This window comes from Xenopus laevis, chromosome 7S, assembly GCF_017654675.1.
Source record: "Xenopus laevis strain J_2021 chromosome 7S, Xenopus_laevis_v10.1, whole genome shotgun sequence".
Taxonomy (NCBI): Eukaryota; Metazoa; Chordata; class Amphibia; order Anura; family Pipidae; genus Xenopus; species Xenopus laevis.
Genome location: NC_054384.1, coordinates 106,084,270 through 106,105,893, shown reverse-complemented (window position 1 = coordinate 106,105,893; position 21,624 = coordinate 106,084,270). Strand labels below are relative to the sequence as shown.

Below are 21,624 nucleotides of genomic sequence, written 5' to 3'. Positions count from 1 at the left end.
TCCGGCACATCTATTAGTTCTGTAAGAACCTTGGAGTCATGACCAATTCCAGGTTGGTGGCAGCTATGGGGTTTTCCAGCATCAGTAGGTGCAGTTGGGCACCATTCTTTAGAAGAGGCAGGACCGAATTGCTATCCTAGCTTTAGACGTGCTCCTAGAATGACTCCACAAAAACGAGACCTTGAAAATGATTTTGAACAGCCTGAAAATGTATGTATAACTTTATTTGTAAATGACTGTTAAGGAGCCGCTTTGCTGTACAATGCATAAACGTACAATATATACTGTATACATATATATATAATATATATATATATATATATATATATATATATATATATATATATATATATATATATATATATATATATACACAGGGAAGACAAATCACAAATTAAATATATACAGAATCCATATCAGGACAAAGAAATTAAGTGCTATGTGGTAAGAGACAGAGTGGGAAGGAGGTCCCTGCCCTGTAGAGCTTACAGTCTAAGTGGATGGGAGGCTAACATACAGGCACAAATTGGAGATGAAAAAGTGCACAAGGTAAGGCATAGTCAGTAGGCACAGGACTAGGCTAATGTTCTAGTGCCCCAAAAGGTAGGATCTTAGTTTTTTCTTGAAAAGCTTGATAGAGGATTCCTTACAGAGGAATTTAGGGATGGAATTCCAGAGGTAAGGAGCAGCAAGATAGAAGGGTTTGAGACGAGAGGTTGCAGTGGATGTGGATGGTGTGAAGAGACGGTGGCTCTGAGAGGAGAAGATGACCAGGAACATACAGTGAGACAAGAAAAGAAATGTAGTGAAGAGCAGAGGAGTGAGACTTTTAATGTCAGTAGAAGGGTTTTATATTCTATCTTTTTCTTAACAGGCATCCATGATAAGTATTTTAGTTGGGGTTGAGCAGGTTCCCTTTTAGGAGAGAGCAGAAGGATCCTGGTAGCAGAGTTTAAGATTGATTGGAGGGAAGAGAGATGAGAGTCAGGAAGATTGGTTAGTAGGACATTGCAAAAGTCTAAACGGAATAAGAAAAGTGCATGGATTAGTCTTTTGGCTGTTGTATGTGTAAGAAACAGAAGTATCTTGTCTTGACAAGTTTTGGCAGTATTATTAATTTAATTAGAGAGGGACAGGTCAAAGAAGACCCCCAAGCAGCATGCTTAGTTAACCGGGTTAATGGTCATGTCATCAAAAGTAATGGTGAAAGGAAGAGATGGGCTCAGTTTGGGTGGAAAGACCATGAGCTCAGTCTTGGCCAAGTTGAGCTTGAAGTGGCGTTGGTTCACCCAGGAAAAGATAGCTACTAAGCAGTCTGCTTACAGGTGGTATTTAAGACCAAAGGAAGATATAAGGTCTCCTAAAGAGAGAGTGTACAAGGAGAACAAGAGAGGACCAAGTACAGAATCCTGAGGGACCCCCACATTAAGATGAACGGGGGAGAGCAATAGTTTTTTTTTTTGCAGAAATATAAATGTTTTTAATGCATATGCATTAATATACTGAGGTACAGTTTATATCTATATTAGTGGCGCTCCAAAGAAATATCCCTTTACCTATGCGTAATAGTTTATTATAGAGGTTTTTTTCCATTCAACTATCTCAGCCATGATCAGTGTGTTTCTAATTATCACTGACTGTAAATGATCTGATCAGTGGCCCATTCTAGTAACAATTGCTATTATACATGAAACCCCAGAAGTATCATTGTTGCTACTGTTGAGCCTCTTCTCTAATACCACCCATTCCTCATCTTAGTTCCTTTTGACTTCTGAATATAAAGTGTCTTCTGGTTCTGGAGACCTTTTTGGTTTTAACTTTGAGATATCAAGGGTCACATATTGCAGGTCTTCATCAGGAATTTTACATTCATTTGGAGAGCTGACATCCATGTAGGGTTCATCCTGGAATGTAAAATCATATATTAACTATTAAATAACGTGGGATGAAGAAAATAAAACATTTGTCCAGGAAAGCTGTTTTGTTGTACAGGTATGGGACCTTTTATCCAGAATGCTCGGGACCTGGTGTTTTCCGGATAATAGATCTTTCCGTAATATGGATCTTCGTATCTTAATTATACTATGAAGTAATGTAAACATTAAATAAACCCAATAGGCTGGCTCTGCTTCCAATAAGGATTAATTATATCTTAGTTGGGATCAAGTACAAGGTACTGTTTTATTATTAAAGAGAAAACTGAATTGTTTTTTTAAAAATCTGTATTATTTGTATAAAATTGAGCTTATAGGAGATAGTTATTCCATAATTGGGTGCTTTCTGTATATCCTGTTTCCGGATAATACTACCAAGTGAGCACAAAACAAGTGCAACGCTCTCAGCACTCCAAATCTATATTGTATGGTTTAACTAATCCTGAACTGGGCCAGTCTTATCAAATGGGGGGCCAAATTGGGACCTATATGGCGGGGCCCCCTAGATGAAGTGTTGTGCCATGGTGTACAGTTTCTGTTGTGTGCATCTGGAGAAATGTATACTTTTTGCTGTAAAATATTAAGGTATACACAGGAAAAGGAGAGAGAGAGGGGGGGGGAGGAAATAGGGGCACAGGAGAGAGAGACTAAATAGGGGCACACCGTGAAGGAGATAGAAAGAGTCAATCGGGGTTGAGGGTGGGCTGGGCATGTGGAGATTGAGGTGGAACGGGCTTATCAGAGTTGGGGGTGGGCTGGGCAGCTTTATGAGGTAGGGCAATTCTTATCCATGCTGCCCCCTCATGTGGGGCCCCCAGGGGCGCAGGGCCCAATTGGCTCACTAGACCTAAGACCATGATCATGTTAAAGGATAAGTAAACGTTTTAAATAAGTGAATGTAAAATTGATGAAGGGGCTATTCTAAGCACTTTTGTCATTTGAATTCATTATTTATTTTGTTTTTATTCCAAGATATTAAGGGATACATGTACTGTTAATATGAATGAATTTTGTTACAACAGCGCCACCTGCTGGTCAGTTTCCCACCAGTCTGACCAGCAAGTAGTCAAGGAAGTTGTCAGGAGTAAGAAAGAGGCTGATGTTCTTCTGCTTAGGAAAGATTTGACAAATGTTTATAATTTTATTCCTAAGCAGAAGAACATCAGAGCAGCCTCTTTCTTTCTCCTGACAACTTCCTTGACTACTTGGTGGTCAGACTGGTGGGAAACTGACCAGCAGGTGGTGCTGTTGTAACAAAATTCATTAAAAAAAGAATTAATTATAAAAAAAATAATAAGAACAATAACATATTCTTACATCAGATGTTTTTCTGTTTATGTTAAAGTAAACCACTTCATAATTATTTGGTGATAAACTTTTACTTTCTTCAACCGGCTCTGGAGGACTTCTCCTGGCAAAACAAATTAAGAGCAGAAAAATTATTTATTATAATTATTCAGTATTAAAAACATGTAAATTATATTTTAAAACCTTACAGGAACAGTAAAAGAAAAGTGTTTTGAAGGAATGACAATATAATGTAGTGTTGACCTGCACTGGTAAAACTGGTGTGTTTGCTTCAGAAACTCTACTATAGTTTATATAAACAAGCTGCTGTGTAGCCACTGGGGGCAGCCATTCAAGCACAGGATACACAGTAGATAACAGATAAGTACTACTATAGTTTATATAAACAAGCTGCTGTGTAGCCATGGGGGCAGCCATTCAAGCACAGGATACACAGTAGATAACAGATAAGTACTACTATAGTTTATATAAACAAGCTGCTGTGTAGCCATGGGGGCAGCCATTCAAGCACAGGATACACAGTAGATAACAGATAAGTACTACTATAGTTTATATAAACAAGCTGCTGTGTAGCCACTGGGGGCAGCCATTCAAGCACAGGATACACAGTAGATAACAGATAAGTACTACTATAGTTTATATAAACAAGCTGCTGTGTAGCCACTGGGGGCAGCCATTCAAGCACAGGATACACAGTAGATAACAGATAAGTACTACTATAGTTTATATAAACAAGCTGCTGTGTAGCCATGGGGCAGCCATTCAAGCACAGGATACACAGTAGATAACAGATAAGTACTACTATAGTTTATATAAACAAACTGCTGTGTAGCCATGGGGGCAGCCATTCAAGAACAGGATACACAGTAGATAACAGATAAGTACTACTATAGTTTATATAAACAAGCTGCTGTGTAGCCATGGGGGCAGCGATTCAAGCACAGGATACACAGTAGATAACAGATAAGTACTACTATAGTTTATATACACAAGCTGTTGTGTAGCCATGGGACAGCCATTCAAGCACAGGATACACAGTAGATAACAGGTAAGTACTACTATAGTTTATATAAACAAGCTGCTGTGTAGTCATGGGGCAGCCATTCAAGCACAGGATACACAGTAGATAGCAGATAAGTACTACTATAGTTTATATAAACAAGCTGCTGTGTAGCCATGGGGACGGCCATTCAAGCACAGGATACACAGTAGATAACCGATAAGTTCTTAAGAATCCCATTGTATACTGCAGAGCTTATCTGCTGTGTATCCTGTGCCTTTTCTCCTTTTTCAACTTTGAATGGCTGCCCCCATGGCTACACAGCAGTTTGTTTATATGAACTATAATAAAGTTTCTGAAGAAAACACACCAGTTTTACCAATGCAGAGCATTTCTTTAAAGCACTTTAATTGTGTTTCCCTATTCCAGACTTTTCAGCATATACTATAACCAAACTTAGGGTATTGCTTCTTTAAAGGTCAACATCTCTTGAAAAATAAAATAGGATTCAAATTTTATTCAAGCTGCAAGAGGTTCCGTTACATTCAGTTTTATTTCACAACATACAATGTTCAGTAAAGCTGGAGAAAATCATATTTATTTTGTCAAAGGTTGAAAAGGTAGACTTACTTGTTTTTCTTGTATTTCACGGCCAAAAGTGCTAAAAGTGCAACAGCAGCGAGGAGTAAGATAAAAATTCCACCAAACATTAATCCATTAAGATTGATCGTGTGATGTTTGAGAGCTAAAAATAAATAAATGAATATACTGTGCATCATTAGAAGAAGGAGTTAATTCAGACATGAGCAGTAATTATTTATAGTATTCCCTGTTATGATAAGGATATTATGGGGTTAAGTAATAAAACACAAATGTTTGCACCAGGCCAGGGGCAATAACCTATAGCAACCAATCAGCAGGTAGAGTTTACCAGTATCCTGTTTAAATTGAAGTCTCTTATTGGTTACCATGGGTAACTGCTCCTGGGCAAACATAATGCCTTATATTACCAGTGCTGCGCAATATGTTGGCGCTTTATTAATACATGTTAATAATAAATAATAATAATAATAATATCGGGGTTAGAATCTACCCAGGAGCCTCATGACCACATATGTTCTGTTCCCTTTATGAAGAAGGTAAAATCAGCTGATTCATTTTAAAAACACATCAGTTAATAATGCTACTCCAGCAGAATTCTGCACTGAAATCCATTTCTCAAAAGAGCAAACAGATTTTTTTATATTCAATTTTGAAATCTGACATGGGGCTAGACATTTTGTCAATTTCCCAGCTGCCCCTGGTCATGTGACTTGCTTTCTGGCAGGCTGCTGTTTTTCCTTCTCAATGTAACTGAATGTGCCTCAGTGAAACATGGGTTTTTACTATTGAGTGCTGTTCTTAGATCTACCAGGCAGCTGTTATCTTGTGTTAGGGAGCTGTTATCTGGTTACCTGCTGGGGGGGGGGGGAAGGAAGGGGGTGATATCACTCCAACTTGCAGTACAGCAGTAAAGAGTGATTGAAGTTTATCAGAGTACAAGTCACATGACTTGGGGCAGCTAGGAAATTGACAATATGTCTAGCCCCATGTCAGATTTTAAAATTGAATATAAAAAAATCTGTTTGCTCTTTTGAGAAATGGATTTCAGTGCAGAATTCTGCTGGAGCAGCACTATTAACTGATTCATTTTGAAAAAATTTTTTTTTTCCCATGACAGTATCCCTTTAAGTCATGATAACCTGCATCTTCTGTTGTAAATCACTTAAACTCTTGGCTTGCTATTCTCTTTGTCTGTCTGGCTCATAACTACCCAACTATTTGTTTTTATTTATCTTTCTTACTGTATAGAATAAATCCCTTTTCAATTGTATGTTCTTTTGTTTTCAAACCATGAAACTTGAACAGAGCTGCCCTTATATACTTGTTGTTCTAATGAGAACAGCATAGGTGGTAATATGTACAATGTTTTATTGGGTGAAGCAATTATCATTCAACAAAAAATGTAATAGTAATGAAACTCTAAGGGGCAGATTTATCAAGGGTCGAAGTGAATTCGAGGGAATTTTCTAAGTAAAAAAATTCGAAATTCAAAGTAATTTTTTGGATACTTCGATCATCGAATAGGATACTACGAATTCGATTCAAAGTAAAATAGTTCGGATATCCGACCATTCGATAATCGAAGTACGGTCTCTTTAAAAAAACTTCGACTTCAATACTTCGCTAAATTAAACCTGCCAAAGTGCTATGTTAGCCTATGGGGACCTTCTACACCATTTTTCTACGTTTTTTGAAGTCAAAGAAAAATTGTTCGATGGTACATTAAAATCGATCGAGCGATTTTACTTCGACCGCAGAATACACAAATTCAATGAAAAAAGTTCGAATTCAAAGTATTTTAATTCGATGGTTGAATTTCGAAGTATTTTTTACTTCGAAATTCGACCCTTGATAAATCTGCCCCTAGGAGTATGGTTGAGTAACTCACAAATGATAACAACTCTGATTAAAGCTGTTGAATTTCCATGTGTATTCGTTGCCTGGCACATGTAATCTCCCCCATTATCAATTGTTACATGAGAAACATCTAATCTCCCACTTGAGGAATTTAGGGGAATAATGTTGTTGTGACTCTTTTTGGCCCAGGACAGATTGGCAGGAGGGTGACTTTCAGCCGAGCAGAGCAGGGACAGAGAGGTTCCATCTATGACTTCAACCAGACAACCTACAGAGAAAAGCACATGAAAATTACGTTTTTGTCAGACCAACTGTAGGACACACAACGCTCTGCATTTAATAAAGTTCCTTTCTATATCCATTTTTAACCCCCAGATTTCGACTTATAATATTACCAAACCTTTTGAAATAAAATATCGAAGACGAGATGCATTTCATTTACAAATGTGCAATTATTTCCCTAATTCTTTCTCCTTCTTATATTTCTTCAGCTGCAGTTAATGACAAGTTAAACTTTTGTACATACTGGACCTACTGTGTCTTTCCCCGAACTCCCTCTTGCTTATCTGGGGACTGTATTTACTTATCAAAAGTTGAAATCAATATTTAGGGGCTGATTTACTAAGCTCGAGTGAATGGTTTGAATTGCAAAAAGTTCGAGTTTTGAAGTAAATTTTTGGGTACTTCGACTATCGAATAGGCTATATTCCACCATTCGACTTTGAATGGAACGATTCAAAGTAAAAATCGTTCGACTATTTGACCATTCGATAATCAAAGTACTGTCTCTTTAAAAAAAACTTTGACTTCATACTTCGCCAAATTAAAGCTACCGAAGTGCAATATTAGCCTATGGGGACCTTCCAGAGCACTTTTCTACGTTTTTTTTGTTCGAATAAAAATCCTTTGATTGATCGCTAAAAATAGTTTGAATCGATAAAATCGAACTATTTAATCGAACGATCCAACGATTTCTATTCGATCGATCGAATACAGTAAAAATCCCTCAACTTCGATATTCGAAGTCGAGGGATTTCAATTCGAGGGTCAAATAGCAAAACTTTTTTAACATTCGAAATTCGACCCTTAATAAATCTGCTCTCTCTCCCCCAGTAGCATTGCACAGGGATAGGATCTGTTATCTGGAAACCCATTATCCAGAAATATTCATTTTTTTTATGGAATAATAAGACAGTAGCTTGTATTTGATCTAAACTAAGATATAATTAAACCTTATTGGAAGCAAAACCAGCCTATTGGGTTTATTTAATGTTTAAATGATTTTTAGTAGGTTAAAGGAGAAGGAAAGTTATCATGGCAGATTATTGCCATAGATTAGCCAAAATAGTACAAACTATAACACTATATTTATTGTGCAGAATGCTTTAACATACCTGAGTAAACAGCTCTAGAAGCTCTGTTTGTTTATGATAGTAGCTGCCATATTAGCTTGGTGTTGACATCACTTCTTGCCTGAGTCTTTCCCTGCTCACTCATAGCTCTGGGCTCAGATTACAGCAGAGAAGGGAGGGGAGGGGAGCAGCAAACTGAGCATGCTCAAGCCCTAGCCCTGGAGGTTTAAGCTGAAAACCGGAAGTCTGATACAGAAGCCCATAAGTACACAATAGAAGGAAAGAAATGTGGTGTTTCTTTTGACAGAGGACTCAGAGCAGCATTACTTTGAGGGGTTACTGGTGTATTTATATAGATCTTTCTGATAAAGTTTACTTAATTTTAACCTTTCCTTCTCCTTTAAAGGTATGAAGATCCAAATTGCGGAAATCCATTTTCCTGAAAACCCCAGGTCCTGAGTACTGGTAGTCCCGGATTACGTACGAGATAGGGTCTGTAGGTTTGTTTATAAGTTGAATTTATATGTAAATTGATACACATACATTACGTACATGTTCTTGTTTCCCAACTAAGATATAATTGAGGGAATTTAATTTCTTAATTCGCTAGTGCAAAAATAGTTTCCTATGCAAATAAATGTTCACAAAGTGAACAGGTTTGCCTTTACGAACACCCCTCACGCAACAGTAGGATTGAGAATTTTATAGTTTGTGATAGCGTGCTGTGTATGTAAAAAAACTTTAGTAAAAGCCTAATGAAGAATCTTATATTGCAACGGGAATTTTTATTCTTATTTGTACACAAATGTGTTCTCTTTGCAAATGTTATTACTTTTCCCCCAATTAATCCAAATTGGAGGCAAAACAATACATGCAGGGGCAGATTTATCAAGGGTCCAATTTCGAAGTGGAAAATACTTCGAAATTCGACCGTTGAATTATATACTACGAAATTCGAAGTCGGATTCGTAGGACTTTTTGCATCGTGCGATCGTATTCCGATCGTAGTACAATCGTACGATCGTACTCCGATCATTCTTTGAGTCGTACGATTCTAACGATTTTATCGTACGATTTCCCTTCGAATACAAAAAACTTAGAAATATGCCCCATAGGCTAACATAGCACTTCGGCAGGTTTAAGTTGGCGAAGTATTGAAGTCGAAGTTTTTTTAAAGAGACAGTACTTCGATTATCGAATGGTCGAATAGTCGAACGATTTCACTTTGAATCAAAGGTCAAAGTCGTAGTAGTCTATTCGATGGTCGAAGTATCCAAAAATTACTTCGAATTTCGAATTTTTTAACTTAGAAAATTCCCTCGAATTCACTTTGACCCTTGATAAATCTGCCCCGTAATGTTTAAATTATTTTTTTAGTAGATTTAAAGTATGGAATACTTGGAAAACCCCAGGCTGGAACATTCTGAATAACAGGTCCCTGGATAACAGGTACTGGCATACTTATTGGTTTTTACTTATTAGCATTGTCTCAGATATACTACTATGTAATTCTCAGTCTCTTTGAAGGTTTTAGTAGACATTTAAAAAAATGTTTAGAATAAAAAAAAAAAAAATTTAACATAAGTTTTAAAATTTCTATTAACTCAAAGAACCGAAATGTAAGGATGAACTGAATGAAACATGTTAGAAATTATTATCAATAGTTGATTATTACCTGCTGATGTGCAGTTCAAAATAGATGGACTTCTTGGTGCATCTGAAATTAGAATGACAGAGAATAAATGGACAGTTTATTTTCTTTTATATCTCAACATCGTATTGATATATTCCCATGTAACATGACAAAACAAACTCCTTGGCTTTCATTGGCACTTTGGGGTTTATTTATCCAAATCTGAAAATACCTATCTCATTATTTTCTGAAATATACTCCGACCAAATCCGCACAGGTTATTTCCCCTTATTTATCAATGCATTTTCCCTAAAAAAAAATCATTAAAATCTTCCAGCAATTTGAATCGTATAATTTTTTCCCAAAACCCACAAAATCATTAGATTTATGCACAAAACCCAGCGTAGATGAGGATATCGTCGGGACTTCACCCATTGACTTATATATATTTTATATATAACCTTGGCAGGTCTGAGATGCCGGATTATCAGATTCTGACTTTTTCCATCCTCGGGGTATAATAAATCACGAAAAATTTGAAGTTTTTTTTTCCACTAAAAATTCGGATTTAATAGTAAAAGAAACTCGATTTTTTTGAGTTTTTGGCATTCGAACTTTAATAAATATACCCATCTATGTACAATAAGGGTGCAGACCTGTCAATCTGAGTTACCTGATTTTCAGTTCCCACCCCGGTCTCCCATCCAGACCCGGATTTATGGCAAGGTCACAAAGTGTTCTGTGACCATATAAAGGCACAAGGCTGCAGGCTGAGTTATACAGGGAACTCTGAGTATCACTCATGTATTATAAGGGATAATGTACCCCCTACTGTAAATGATAAGGATATTAGAAGTCACTGAGGGGTTGTTCTGTGACCATATAAAGGCACAAGGCTGCAGGCTGCGTTATACAGGGAACTCTGAGTATCACTCATGTATTATAAGGGATAATGTACCCCCTACTGTAAATGATAAGGATATTAGAAGTCACTGAGGGGTTGTTCTGTGACCATATAAAGGCACAAGGCTGCAGGCTGCGTTATACAGGGAACTCTGAGTATCACTCATGTATTATAAGGGATAATGTACCCCCTACTGTAAATGATAAGGATATTAGAAGTCACTGAGGGGTTCTGTGACCATATAAAGGCACAAGGCTGCAGGCTGAGTTATACAGGGAACTCTGAGTATCACTCATGTATTATAAGGGATAATGTACCCCCTGCTGTAAATGATAAGGATATTAGAAGTCACTGAAGGGTTGTTCTGTGACCATATAAAGGCACAAGGCTGCAGGCTGAGTTATAAGAACTCTGAGTATCAGTCAAGTATTATAAGGGATAATGTACCCCCTACTGTAAATGATAAGGATATTAGAAGTCACTGAGGGGTTGTTCTGTGACCATATAAAGGCACAAGGCTGCAGGCTGAGTTATATAGGGAACTCTGAGTATCACTCATGTATTATAAGGGATAATGTACCCCCTACTGTAAATGATAAGGATATTAGAAGTCACTGAGGGGTTGTTCTGTGACCATATAAAGGCACAAGGCTGCAGGCTGAGTTATACAGGGAACTCTGAGTATCACTCATGTATTATAAGGGATAATGTACCCCCTACTGTAAATGATAAGGATATTAGAAGTCACTGAGGGGTTGTTCTGTGACCATATAAAGACACAAGGCTGCAGGCTGAGTTCTACAGGGAACTCTGAGTATCACTCATGTATTATAAGGGATAATGTACCCCCTACTGTAAATGATAAGGATATTAGAAGTCACTGAGGGGTTGTTCTGTGACCATATAAAGGCACAAGGCTGCAGGCTGAGTTATACAGGGAACTCTGAGTATCACTCATGTATTATAAGGGATAATGTACCCCCTACTGTAAATGATAAGGATATTAGAAGTCACTGAGGGGTTCTGTGACCATATAAAGGCACAAGGCTGCAGGCTGAGTTATACAGGGAACTCTGAGTATCACTCATGTATTATAAGGGATAATGTACCCCCTGCTGTAAATGATAAGGATATTAGAAGTCACTGAAGGGTTGTTCTGTGACCATATAAAGGCACAAGGCTGCAGGCTGAGTTATAAGAACTCTGAGTATCAGTCAAGTATTATAAGGGATAATGTACCCCCTACTGTAAATGATAAGGATATTAGAAGTCACTGAGGGGTTGTTCTGTGACCATATAAAGGCACAAGGCTGCAGGCTGAGTTATATAGGGAACTCTGAGTATCACTCATGTATTATAAGGGATAATGTACCCCCTACTGTAAATGATAAGGATATTAGAAGTCACTGAGGGGTTGTTCTGTGACCATATAAAGGCACAAGGCTGCAGGCTGAGTTATACAGGGAACTCTGAGTATCACTCATGTATTATAAGGGATAATGTACCCCCTACTGTAAATGATAAGGATATTAGAAGTCACTGAGGGGTTGTTCTGTGACCATATAAAGACACAAGGCTGCAGGCTGAGTTCTACAGGGAACTCTGAGTATCACTCATGTATTATAAGGGATAATGTACCCCCTACTGTAAATGATAAGGATATTAGAAGTCACTGAGGGGTTGTTCTGTGACCATATAAAGGCACAAGGCTGCAGGCTGAGTTATACAGGGAACTCTGAGTATCACTCATGTATTATAAGGGATAATGTACCCCCTACTGTAAATGATAAGGATATTAGAAGTCACTGAGGAGTACCATGACCATAGGGAAGAATGAAGGCTGCTCTCTCTGCTGTGTTTAAATAGGCAATGGAATTCCAGGTTGACTTAAAAAATAACCTACAGTATTTTATCCTTTGGTTTATGCATTTGGCACTTCTTACAGATATGCTGTAATAGAAAAGGTTCAGTCAAGGACAGATAACCACTAAAAATAATTTATATTAATATTTGTACTAACTCTGGAACACAGGTCCCAATTGCATAATTGTTATGCACATTCTACATTCTACAAAAAACACGGCTAGAGAGAGACCCATAGGCAATTGTCTTGCAGTCGAGATCATATTAAAGTTTAATTTTAAGATAATTTTAGCTTACTCCAAAGAATTTAACAATTTAGTGGGTGAGTGAAATTTTTCACCAGGTTTCAGCAAGAAAAAAATAATCCAACAGGTACTGTAACTTTTTGCCGTTTGGCTAGTTTTTTGGCAAAGCAAAACGTCACAGATTCTCTCATCACCATTTTATTATCTGAGACTGATGTTTATTATAAATCACCAATACAGGATACTGACCAGTGTATCCACCCTCTCTCAGATCTTTATCAAAGAGATGACAGAGAACCATCAAGGGGCAGATATATTAAAGGGATACTGTCATGGGAAAAAACATTTTTTTCAAAATGAATCAGTTAATAGTGCTGCTCCAGCAGAATTCTGCACTGAAATCCATTTCTCAAAAGAGCAAACAGATTTTTTTATATTCAATTTTGAAATTTGACATGGGGCTAGACATATTGTCAATTTCCCAGCTGCCCCAAGTCGTGACTTGTGCTCTGATAAACTTCAATCACTCTTTACTGCTGTACTGCAAGTTGGAGTGATATCACCCCCTCCCTCCCCCCCGCCAGCAGCCAAACAAAAGAACAATGGGAAGGTAACCAGATAGCAGCTCCCTAACACAAGATAACAGCTGCCTGGTAGATCTAAGAACAGCACTCAATAGTAAAATCCAGGTCCCACTGAGACACATTCAGTTACATTGAGAAGGAAAAACAGCAGCCTGCCAGAAAGCATTTCTCTCCTAAAGTGCAGGCACAAGTCACATGACCGGGGGCAGCTGGGAAATTGACAATATGTCTATCCTCATGTCAGATTTCAAAATTGAATATAAGTAAATCTGTTTGCTCTTTTGAGAAATGGATTTCAGTTCAGAATTCTGCTGGAGCAGCACTAGTAACTGATTCATTTTGATAAAAAAAAAAAATTCACATGACAATATCCCTTTAAGGTTTGAATGAAAAATTCCAATTTTTTGTGTCAAAACTCACAAATTTTCATTTAAAAGCACTAATTTGAATGTAAATTCGAATGTGAGCTTTATCACACACTCGACCCTTGAAACAGTTCTAATTTGAATATTCGCCACCTAAAACCTGCTGAGTTCATGTACAAGTCAATGGCAGAGGTCCCTTGACCCAATTGAATATGTTTATAGCCTTCCTGACATTCGGGTTTTTTAGACGGAGGAAAACTTGTTTAGAATTTGATGAGAATTTTCGGTCGTTCGCATTTTATCAAATATTAGATGTTCAAGTTTTTTCATAAATAACCTCCCATTCGAGTTGTGAGCAAATTTTTTTAGAGTAAAAAAAAACTAACATAAATTCGAAATTCGACCATTGATAAATAACCCCTTAAGTGTCCATACATAAAATAAATTGTTGTTAATTGGGGTAGCAAATTCATTTTACTTGGATGCATTTAATATTGTTTTAAGGAAAATATACTGCCTCCCCCTTTTTGAAATAAACTCATTTAGTTGGGGTATGTAGAAAAAAAAAAGTGAATAGATATAAATGTTTTTTTTTCAGACGGGCTGATACATTAGATACCTGATTCCCCAGAATCAAAGAAATCAGTGCAGTCTGTATTTCCTTATAAGAACCAGCCGGCCCAAGTATCAGACTTACATTGTAATGTGTGACTTTAATAACATGTTTTTGGCAATGCAGAGCAACCATGGAAACACAAAAAGTAAAAATCCTGTGAATGAGGAAATTCAGGGGGAAATAAAACCAATGTGCATAAGATATTTGATGTCAGTGAGGAAGAGAGAAAACTTACACTCAACATTCAGGCTGATGCTGCTGTAAGTGGAGACCCCACTGTAAGTCACTGTACATGTTAGTGAGCTCTTGTGATCTCTCTGGGATGGAGTAAATCTAATTACTGAATTGGAGGTGACTTTACCAGACCTATCCATTATCTCAGAATTAGAAGTAGTCTGTATGTTTATGGTTCCTTCCCATGTGATGTTTCCCTTGCACCCTTGAGATGCTGGAAGGGACTGACAAGTCAGTGTTATTTGCTTCCCAGCGATCAGCTTCCCTACAGGGGATATAGTAGGTCCTCGTAGATCTGAAACAAAATTGGGAGAAACAGATGAGAAGATGTTGAAGTGCACAGGGCACTGGCCATACATTTAATTAGGGAAAAGAGCGTTGGTTTCTGCTATAAATGAAAGATGTCATTTAATTAATTTTGTTTCTTCTTGGACATCATAACTTTCTAACTTGCATAATGTACATTTAGAATGTTTTTACAATATTTTATGGCCATCCCATTTTAAAGGTATAATCGATCACCCTTAGATTAAAGCAGTGGCAAAGGCACACGTACGTGGCACGTACCTACCCGGCTCTCCCTCAACCCACCTGCCAACTGGTGTCCCCAGCTCCACAGCTGCTCACATTGGGTAAGTAAAACAGCGGCTGGGGAGGAGGAATTCCTTACAGCTATTGAGGGAGAAGACCCCAGGCCCCCCAGTAACCATGGAGTCTGCTTCCTCTATAGTTACTCCAATGCGTGAAAGTAATTGTTCAGGTAGTGTTCCCCGTTGAAAGAGAAGGAAAGCTTAAAATCAAGTAAGCTCCATCAGAAAGTTCTATATAAATATACCAGTAAACCTTCAAATTAATGCTGCTCTGAGTCCTCTGTCAAAAGATACATCAGATTTCTTTCCTTCTATTGTGTACTCATGGGCTTCTGTATCAGACTTCCTGTTTTCTACTTAAACCTCCAGGGCTTGGGCTTGAGCATGCTCAGTTTTCTCCTCTCTCCCTCTTCCACTCCTTTTCCCCCTCCCTCCTCCCCTCCCTGCTGTAATCTGAGCTCAGAGCTATGAGTGAGCAGGAAGAGACTCAGCCAGGAAGTGATGTCACACCAAGCTAATAAGGCAGATGCTATCCTAAACAAATAGAGAGATCTTCTAGTGCTGTAGTAATATTTATTCTACAGAATAAATATAGTGTTATAGATTGCACTACTGTGGCTAATCTATTGGCAATAAACTGCTTCAGTAGCCTCCATTCTCCTTTACTCTATAACAACTAAATAGCAACAAGTTGGGCTTTTGTGTAAACACTTGCCAACTTTGCTCAGCTGCAGGTCAAACAATAAAAGCAAATATTTGATTGGTTTCCAAGCGTTACTGCCCAGGTGCAAATTTGCCCAGTGTTTATGAATGAGCCCTATGATCCTTTCATGTCAGCTGAAAAATGCTACTAAGGTGGTATTATGTCTCTTTTCTTCATTAGGTTCTGACTATTGAAAAACAATGGCAGACATCAGCTTATTAACAGTCGTAAAGAAACTTTTGATGATTACAATAGTTTGTGTTTGGAAGGATATTTTGTGAAACTAAACTTTAATGTACTAAACATGCTGATATTTCTTAGCCAAGAAAAAAATCAAACCAGGAATTTTTTAGCTTGGGTATCAAACCAGAACCTTTAGCATTCAATCAGCAATGACCATGGAGGATCCTATGAAAAGTGACCCACTCTGAGATAATAGCTGCCAGTGAAACAAACTATTGTGTTTTATATTGTGCTTTTCAAAAACACTTCGTAATATGCAAGGCTACAGTAAATTGAGTGGCCCTGTTACTCTAACTGATTGCTTTACCCCAATAATGTGCTCCGGATGAGACCTTAAAGGATAAGTAAACCTTTAAAATATGTGAATGTAAAATGGATGAGGGAGCTATTCTAAGCACTTTTGTAATTTACATTCATTATTTATTTTCTTTTTATTGCAAGATATTAAGGGATACATGTACTGTTAATATGAATGAATTTTGTTGCAACAGCGCCACCTGCTGGTCATTTTCCCACCAGTCTGACCACCAAGTAGTCAAGGAAGTTGTCAGGAGAAAGAAAGAGGCTGCTCTGATGTTCTTCCAGTCTGACCACCAAGTAGTCAAGGAAGTTGTCAGGAGAAAGAAAGAGGCTGCTCTGATGTTTTTCTGTTTAGGAAAGATGTGAGAACATCAGAGCAGCCTCTTTCTTTCTCCTGACAACTTCCTTGACTACTTGGTGGTCAGACTGGAAGAACATCAGAGCAGCCTCTTTCTTTCTCCTGACAACAGCATTATATATTATAACACAGTGACACTTGGCAGCCAAACATGGGATCACTAGGTGTCATATTTTGACCCATGACATTACTCCCTTCTTAGACTTAAGGTCCCCTTGGACATAATCTATGAGGGGAAGGTAAAGTAATTGGGGATATATTTATATATATTTATTAGAAAAATCTTTCCATCTGACATCAGTATAATGACATATTGTCCATATTAGAAACACTTCTAAGGAGTGGGAATATGTTTTTTATTGTAATTAAGGTTATGTCTGGTTCAGCTACCAGGTGGCACTGTTGGGAAAGGGATGTCTCAGGAGAAGCTATATAAGGGGACGCACAGAGCGCTAATTCCTCTTTGACTGATAAGGAAAGGGACAGTACATGATGTCAGGGTGTCTGAGGTAGGTGACCATAGAAGGAAATGGTAGGAGTGAGTAGGTAAGATAGTAACAGGGTCAATTTGGTTGGCGCTCACTGCAAGTGGAGATGGGTAGTGTTTGAGTAGAGAGAGAGAAGCAGCTGAGCCTCCAACGAGGAGGAAGTGAGAGACCAGTGTCCTGGCGGGACTCATCCAGTTAGGGAAATAATGGAGAAGGGACTAGGGGTGATAGGGCCTTGCTTGTCTCAACTGCAAGGTTGACTTCTCTGCAGAAAGTCTGTAACTAGGAGCAGCGTCCCTGGAGGTTTGTAGGAACAGGGAAGTGGGCAGGAGGCTGGGGCCTAGTGGTCTGGAAACCCTAAGTGAGAGTGTGTGAGGAGAATATGGTTTTGAAAATTTTCCTGCATCACTGGTGGCTGACAATAAATTAATTCATTGCAAGTGAGTGTGGACCTCCTGTTCATTCAGAGCTAGAGTGTGGCACAGGTTCCCCAAAAAGAAGGGGACTATGGTGTGTGTGTTACTCTGATAAGTATCCCAGAAAGGGGGCACAGGACACCACGTTACACACTGTACATCCCACCTGCAATATACACTGGTTTTCTCTTACTTACTTGTCACAATCACATAAAGCATGTTCCACCGATAGGAATATTTATGGCCTCCATCTTCAAATCGGAATTCATATTTCCCTTGATCTCCTTTTTGTACGTTACTGATAGAGAATGAGCAGTCTCCTTCATGTAGTTTTCCAGTCAATCTGAATCTACCTTTTGTTCTTTCAGAAACTATAGAGGCATCTGTAGAGGCTGCAACGATGTCTTGAGTCATTTTTTTATGCCAAATCCCTGTGACATTTGTAGATAAAGTTCTAGTGTCAAAGGTAAATTTGCAGGGAATTTCCACACAGAGACCTGATGTCACTGACACTAAACTCTGGACTGATAGAGTATAACCTGGTGTTTGACCATCAGCACCTGTGGAATAAAATATGTAGATTTGTGAATGTATTTGTCGTTGTCTATGTATTCAAAGCAAAGGAACGATGGAAATAATTTTTAAAAGTAAATTACACACACACAGAAATACACACAATTAGTAGGTAACCCTTTCTTAGTACTAATCTCCACACTGGAGCTCTAACAATGTAGAAAGGAGAGAGAGAGAGAGAGAGAGAGAGAGAGAGAGGAATTGCTGGTGGGCCCAGAGAGCTGGAAGGCCCCACTAAAAGCAGTCATTTGGATCAGGCTGGCACAGGGATGTCAGATACTGTGCCTGGAGTGATAGAGAATGTGAAAGAAATCCAGATTGGAGAAACCTGCATCAGCAAGGGATATCCATCTGATTATCCAAAGGAGCTGGTAGTCACACTGCAGGGCTGCAAGTGTTGGACTCGCCTGAAGGAATCATCCAAAGTGATTTTTGGAGTGAGTATCCTAGGGACAGTACCCTAAAGGAGTGCTTGAAGATTCAGAGACTGTTGGGAATACATTAAAGGACTTTAAATTCCTTTAATTAGGCAGATAGTTAGCTCCTGCTTTGTCAGATAGTGAGGCCCTATTGCCACCTGGTTAGGAGTGCTGCCTGTATTAGTTGGCCATTTATTTAAGATAAACAGTAGTGATGGGCGAATTTATTCGCCAGGCGCGAATAAAATATGTAGATTTGTGACTGTGTTTGTGTTTGTCTATGTATTCAAAGCAAAGGAACAATGGCAATAATTTTTAAAAGTAAATTACACACACAGAAATACACAGAAATACACACAATTAGTAGGTAACCATTTCTTATTACTAATCTCCTGGGCCACACTGGAGCTCTAACAATGTAGAAATCCCAAACCTTTAATAAGTGGGAGATTTGGGGAGTTTGTATAGGTTGCCTTCACCCAGGGCTAAAAGCAGGTACTGGTGGACAAGATCTAAAGTACATGGAGTTTACACCCTGCGGCTCTAACCAAGGCAGTGTATGCAGGGTTATATGTTACAACACCCGGCTGAGGCACCCCAAGGTGTGTTACACCAACCCAATAAAAGGGGAATAAATCCTGCTGATGCATAGAACCAGTCTGGCAGTTTTAATCCACACTGAGCTTGAAATACTGGAGTAGAAACGGGTTTTTTGAAATCCCGAGGAGATCTTAAGATGGTATCACAGGGGCTGATGGGTAATCCACAGAACAGAGCCAGTGTACATACAAGGAACTCCCTGCAAGGCTAAAGTCCTCCTACAGGTATTTCTCCACTAGCAGTGGCTCAGGTCAACTTAGCTCCTGTTTTGTCAGATAGTGAGGCCCTATTGCCACCTGGTTAGGAGTGCTGCCTGTATTAGTTGCCCATTTATTTTAGATAAACAGTAGTGATGGGTGAATTTATTCAGCAGGTGCAAATTCATGGCATCCGTTGTTTTGGAAGACGACGCGTTTACGCCCGCGAATTTGCGCCGGCGTAGAAAAATAGACGCCGTCGCCGTTTCACTCATTTTTCACCGTTTGGCGAATTCTTCGGCGAAGCGCCCCAAATTTGCCCATCACTAATAAACAGTTATTCAGTTTAACAAATACTATGTGTGTTTTATCACAGACACTGATGTGGGACATCATGGAACGTATATCAGTGAATGAGCCCTCTAATGTTTAACCCATTCCCTGCTGGAGCTATTTGACATTAGAACTTACTGTGTACCGTAGATCAAAACTAACTCTAAAACAGCTGTGTCAGCTGAGTCTCTATCAGATATAAAGCAAGCAAATGGTTAATACAGCATTGGACTTACAGCACCATTTTAATACAGAGTAACACATAGAGGCTCATACTCACCCTTCCCAGGTAAGGACAAGAGAAAGAACAGAACCACAAATCCATGTTGGAAAATCTGAGGCTGCATGTGCCACATCCTGATGTTTATTGGTGTTCCCAAGGCAGTGAACGGCCAATGAGATTAGATCCCACTGGGTTGAGCTGAATCCATCATTAAATCATTCTCTCTGTGTATGAATAGGTCATATGTATGATTGCTGACATTCTCATGTATGTGCACTATTTTTATTATTATAAGTCTGGGAAGCAAATTCTGGCCTCTCCCGCTGCTGATAGTTCAAGTTGATATGTGCGTTTAATAACAAAGGTAATGCGTTTCAAGTAAAATCAGACCACTTAGTCTGAACAGGACTCCATTTCCCCCCCCCGAGAGGTGCCCCACAAATGGTCAGTATCTGGGTCAGATAGTCAGCTTTACAGATCTAACTCCTGTTAATGCTAAGCTATGACTGAGCTGGGCTCAAGCTGTGTGAATGTCAGTCAGCCTATCTGCTCAGTTCCACTTAGTGCCCTTGTGACTGTATGTGAAATCTTCAGATCCTTCTACCGGTATTGGAACCAGTTATCCAGAATGTCAGGACCTGGGGTTTTCCAGATAACAATCTTTCTGTAATTTGGATCTTCATACCTTAAGTCTACTAGAAAATCATATAAACATTAAATAAACCCAATAGGCTGGTTTTGCTTCCAATAAGGATTCATTGTATCTTAGTTGGGATCAAGTACAATCTACTGTTTTATTATTACACAGAAAAAGGAAATCATTGTTTAAACTTTGAATGAAATAGAGTCTATGGGAGACAGTCTTTCTGTAATTCGGAGCTTTCTGGATAACTGGTTTCCGGATAATGGACCCCGTTACCCTGTATAATATGGCCAATATAGCAATCTTCTAAAAATATAAATATATTAATAAAGAAAAACACAAATATGTTTGGCAAATACAATTGTAGCTACTTCTTTCTTTGCCTTTTCTATGGTCCAGAGCTCAAACATACTGGGAATATTTCACCTTACAGTATTTGCACGAAAATAAAAAAAAATGAAAAAAGTGATTCTGCACGTTACCCTGTTCCATGGAAGTATTCTTCTCTTTCTCTCATTGTTTCTCCTCTCCTGACATGATGCTCTTCTCTCCTCTTGGGTCAGATTCTATTGATGTTATTTCATTTATGTCTCCTCTAGTCTTCGCTCCTTATTCTGCTGCTTCGCTTATCTTCCCCCAAATGTTTTTCTCTTGTGATCTCTGCTATGTATCCGTTACTTAACGCACAAAAGCAGAAGTAGGGCAGTTATCATCATGTTCTACACCACACATTTATTCCGCATAATTTTCAGGAATCAAGTGAATAATTGACAAAGAAGTCACAGATGTTACTGTATTTAGTATAAGGAAGTGCCAGATCCGTTTCTGCAAAACAGTAAAGAAAGAAATTACATGAAAAGTTGCTTATTTGATATCACACCCTTACTCCATGTAAATTTCACACTTTAGTCAAGGGCTGACGCTTTTAAGAATCAGTTTAGCAATTGTTGGCATCTGTCAGGCGCGCTCCGTTGCAGGGGATTAATCCATACGGGACCTGGGGCTTTCCAGACAATGGATCTTTCTGTAATTTGGATCTT

The 21,624-nt window shown here is 38.5% G+C and overlaps 1 protein-coding gene across 1 annotated transcript; it reads right to left on the bottom strand.

Annotated features, from left to right (window-relative positions):
• Positions 1–701: 701 nt before the first annotated feature.
• Positions 702–21,325, bottom strand: LOC108705550 (sialic acid-binding Ig-like lectin 12). Its single transcript, XM_041571690.1, has 9 exons — positions 21,067–21,325; positions 19,999–20,165; positions 17,794–18,156; positions 14,500–14,793; positions 9,730–9,771; positions 6,734–6,970; positions 4,873–4,987; positions 3,252–3,345; positions 702–1,904 (listed from the first exon to the last, which is right to left on the bottom strand). The coding sequence occupies exons 2-9, from the start codon at positions 20,072–20,074 to the stop codon at positions 1,755–1,757; spliced, it is 1,371 nt and encodes a 456-aa protein (XP_041427624.1). The 5' UTR covers positions 20,075–20,165; positions 21,067–21,325; the 3' UTR covers positions 702–1,754.
• Positions 21,326–21,624: the final 299 nt, after the last annotated feature.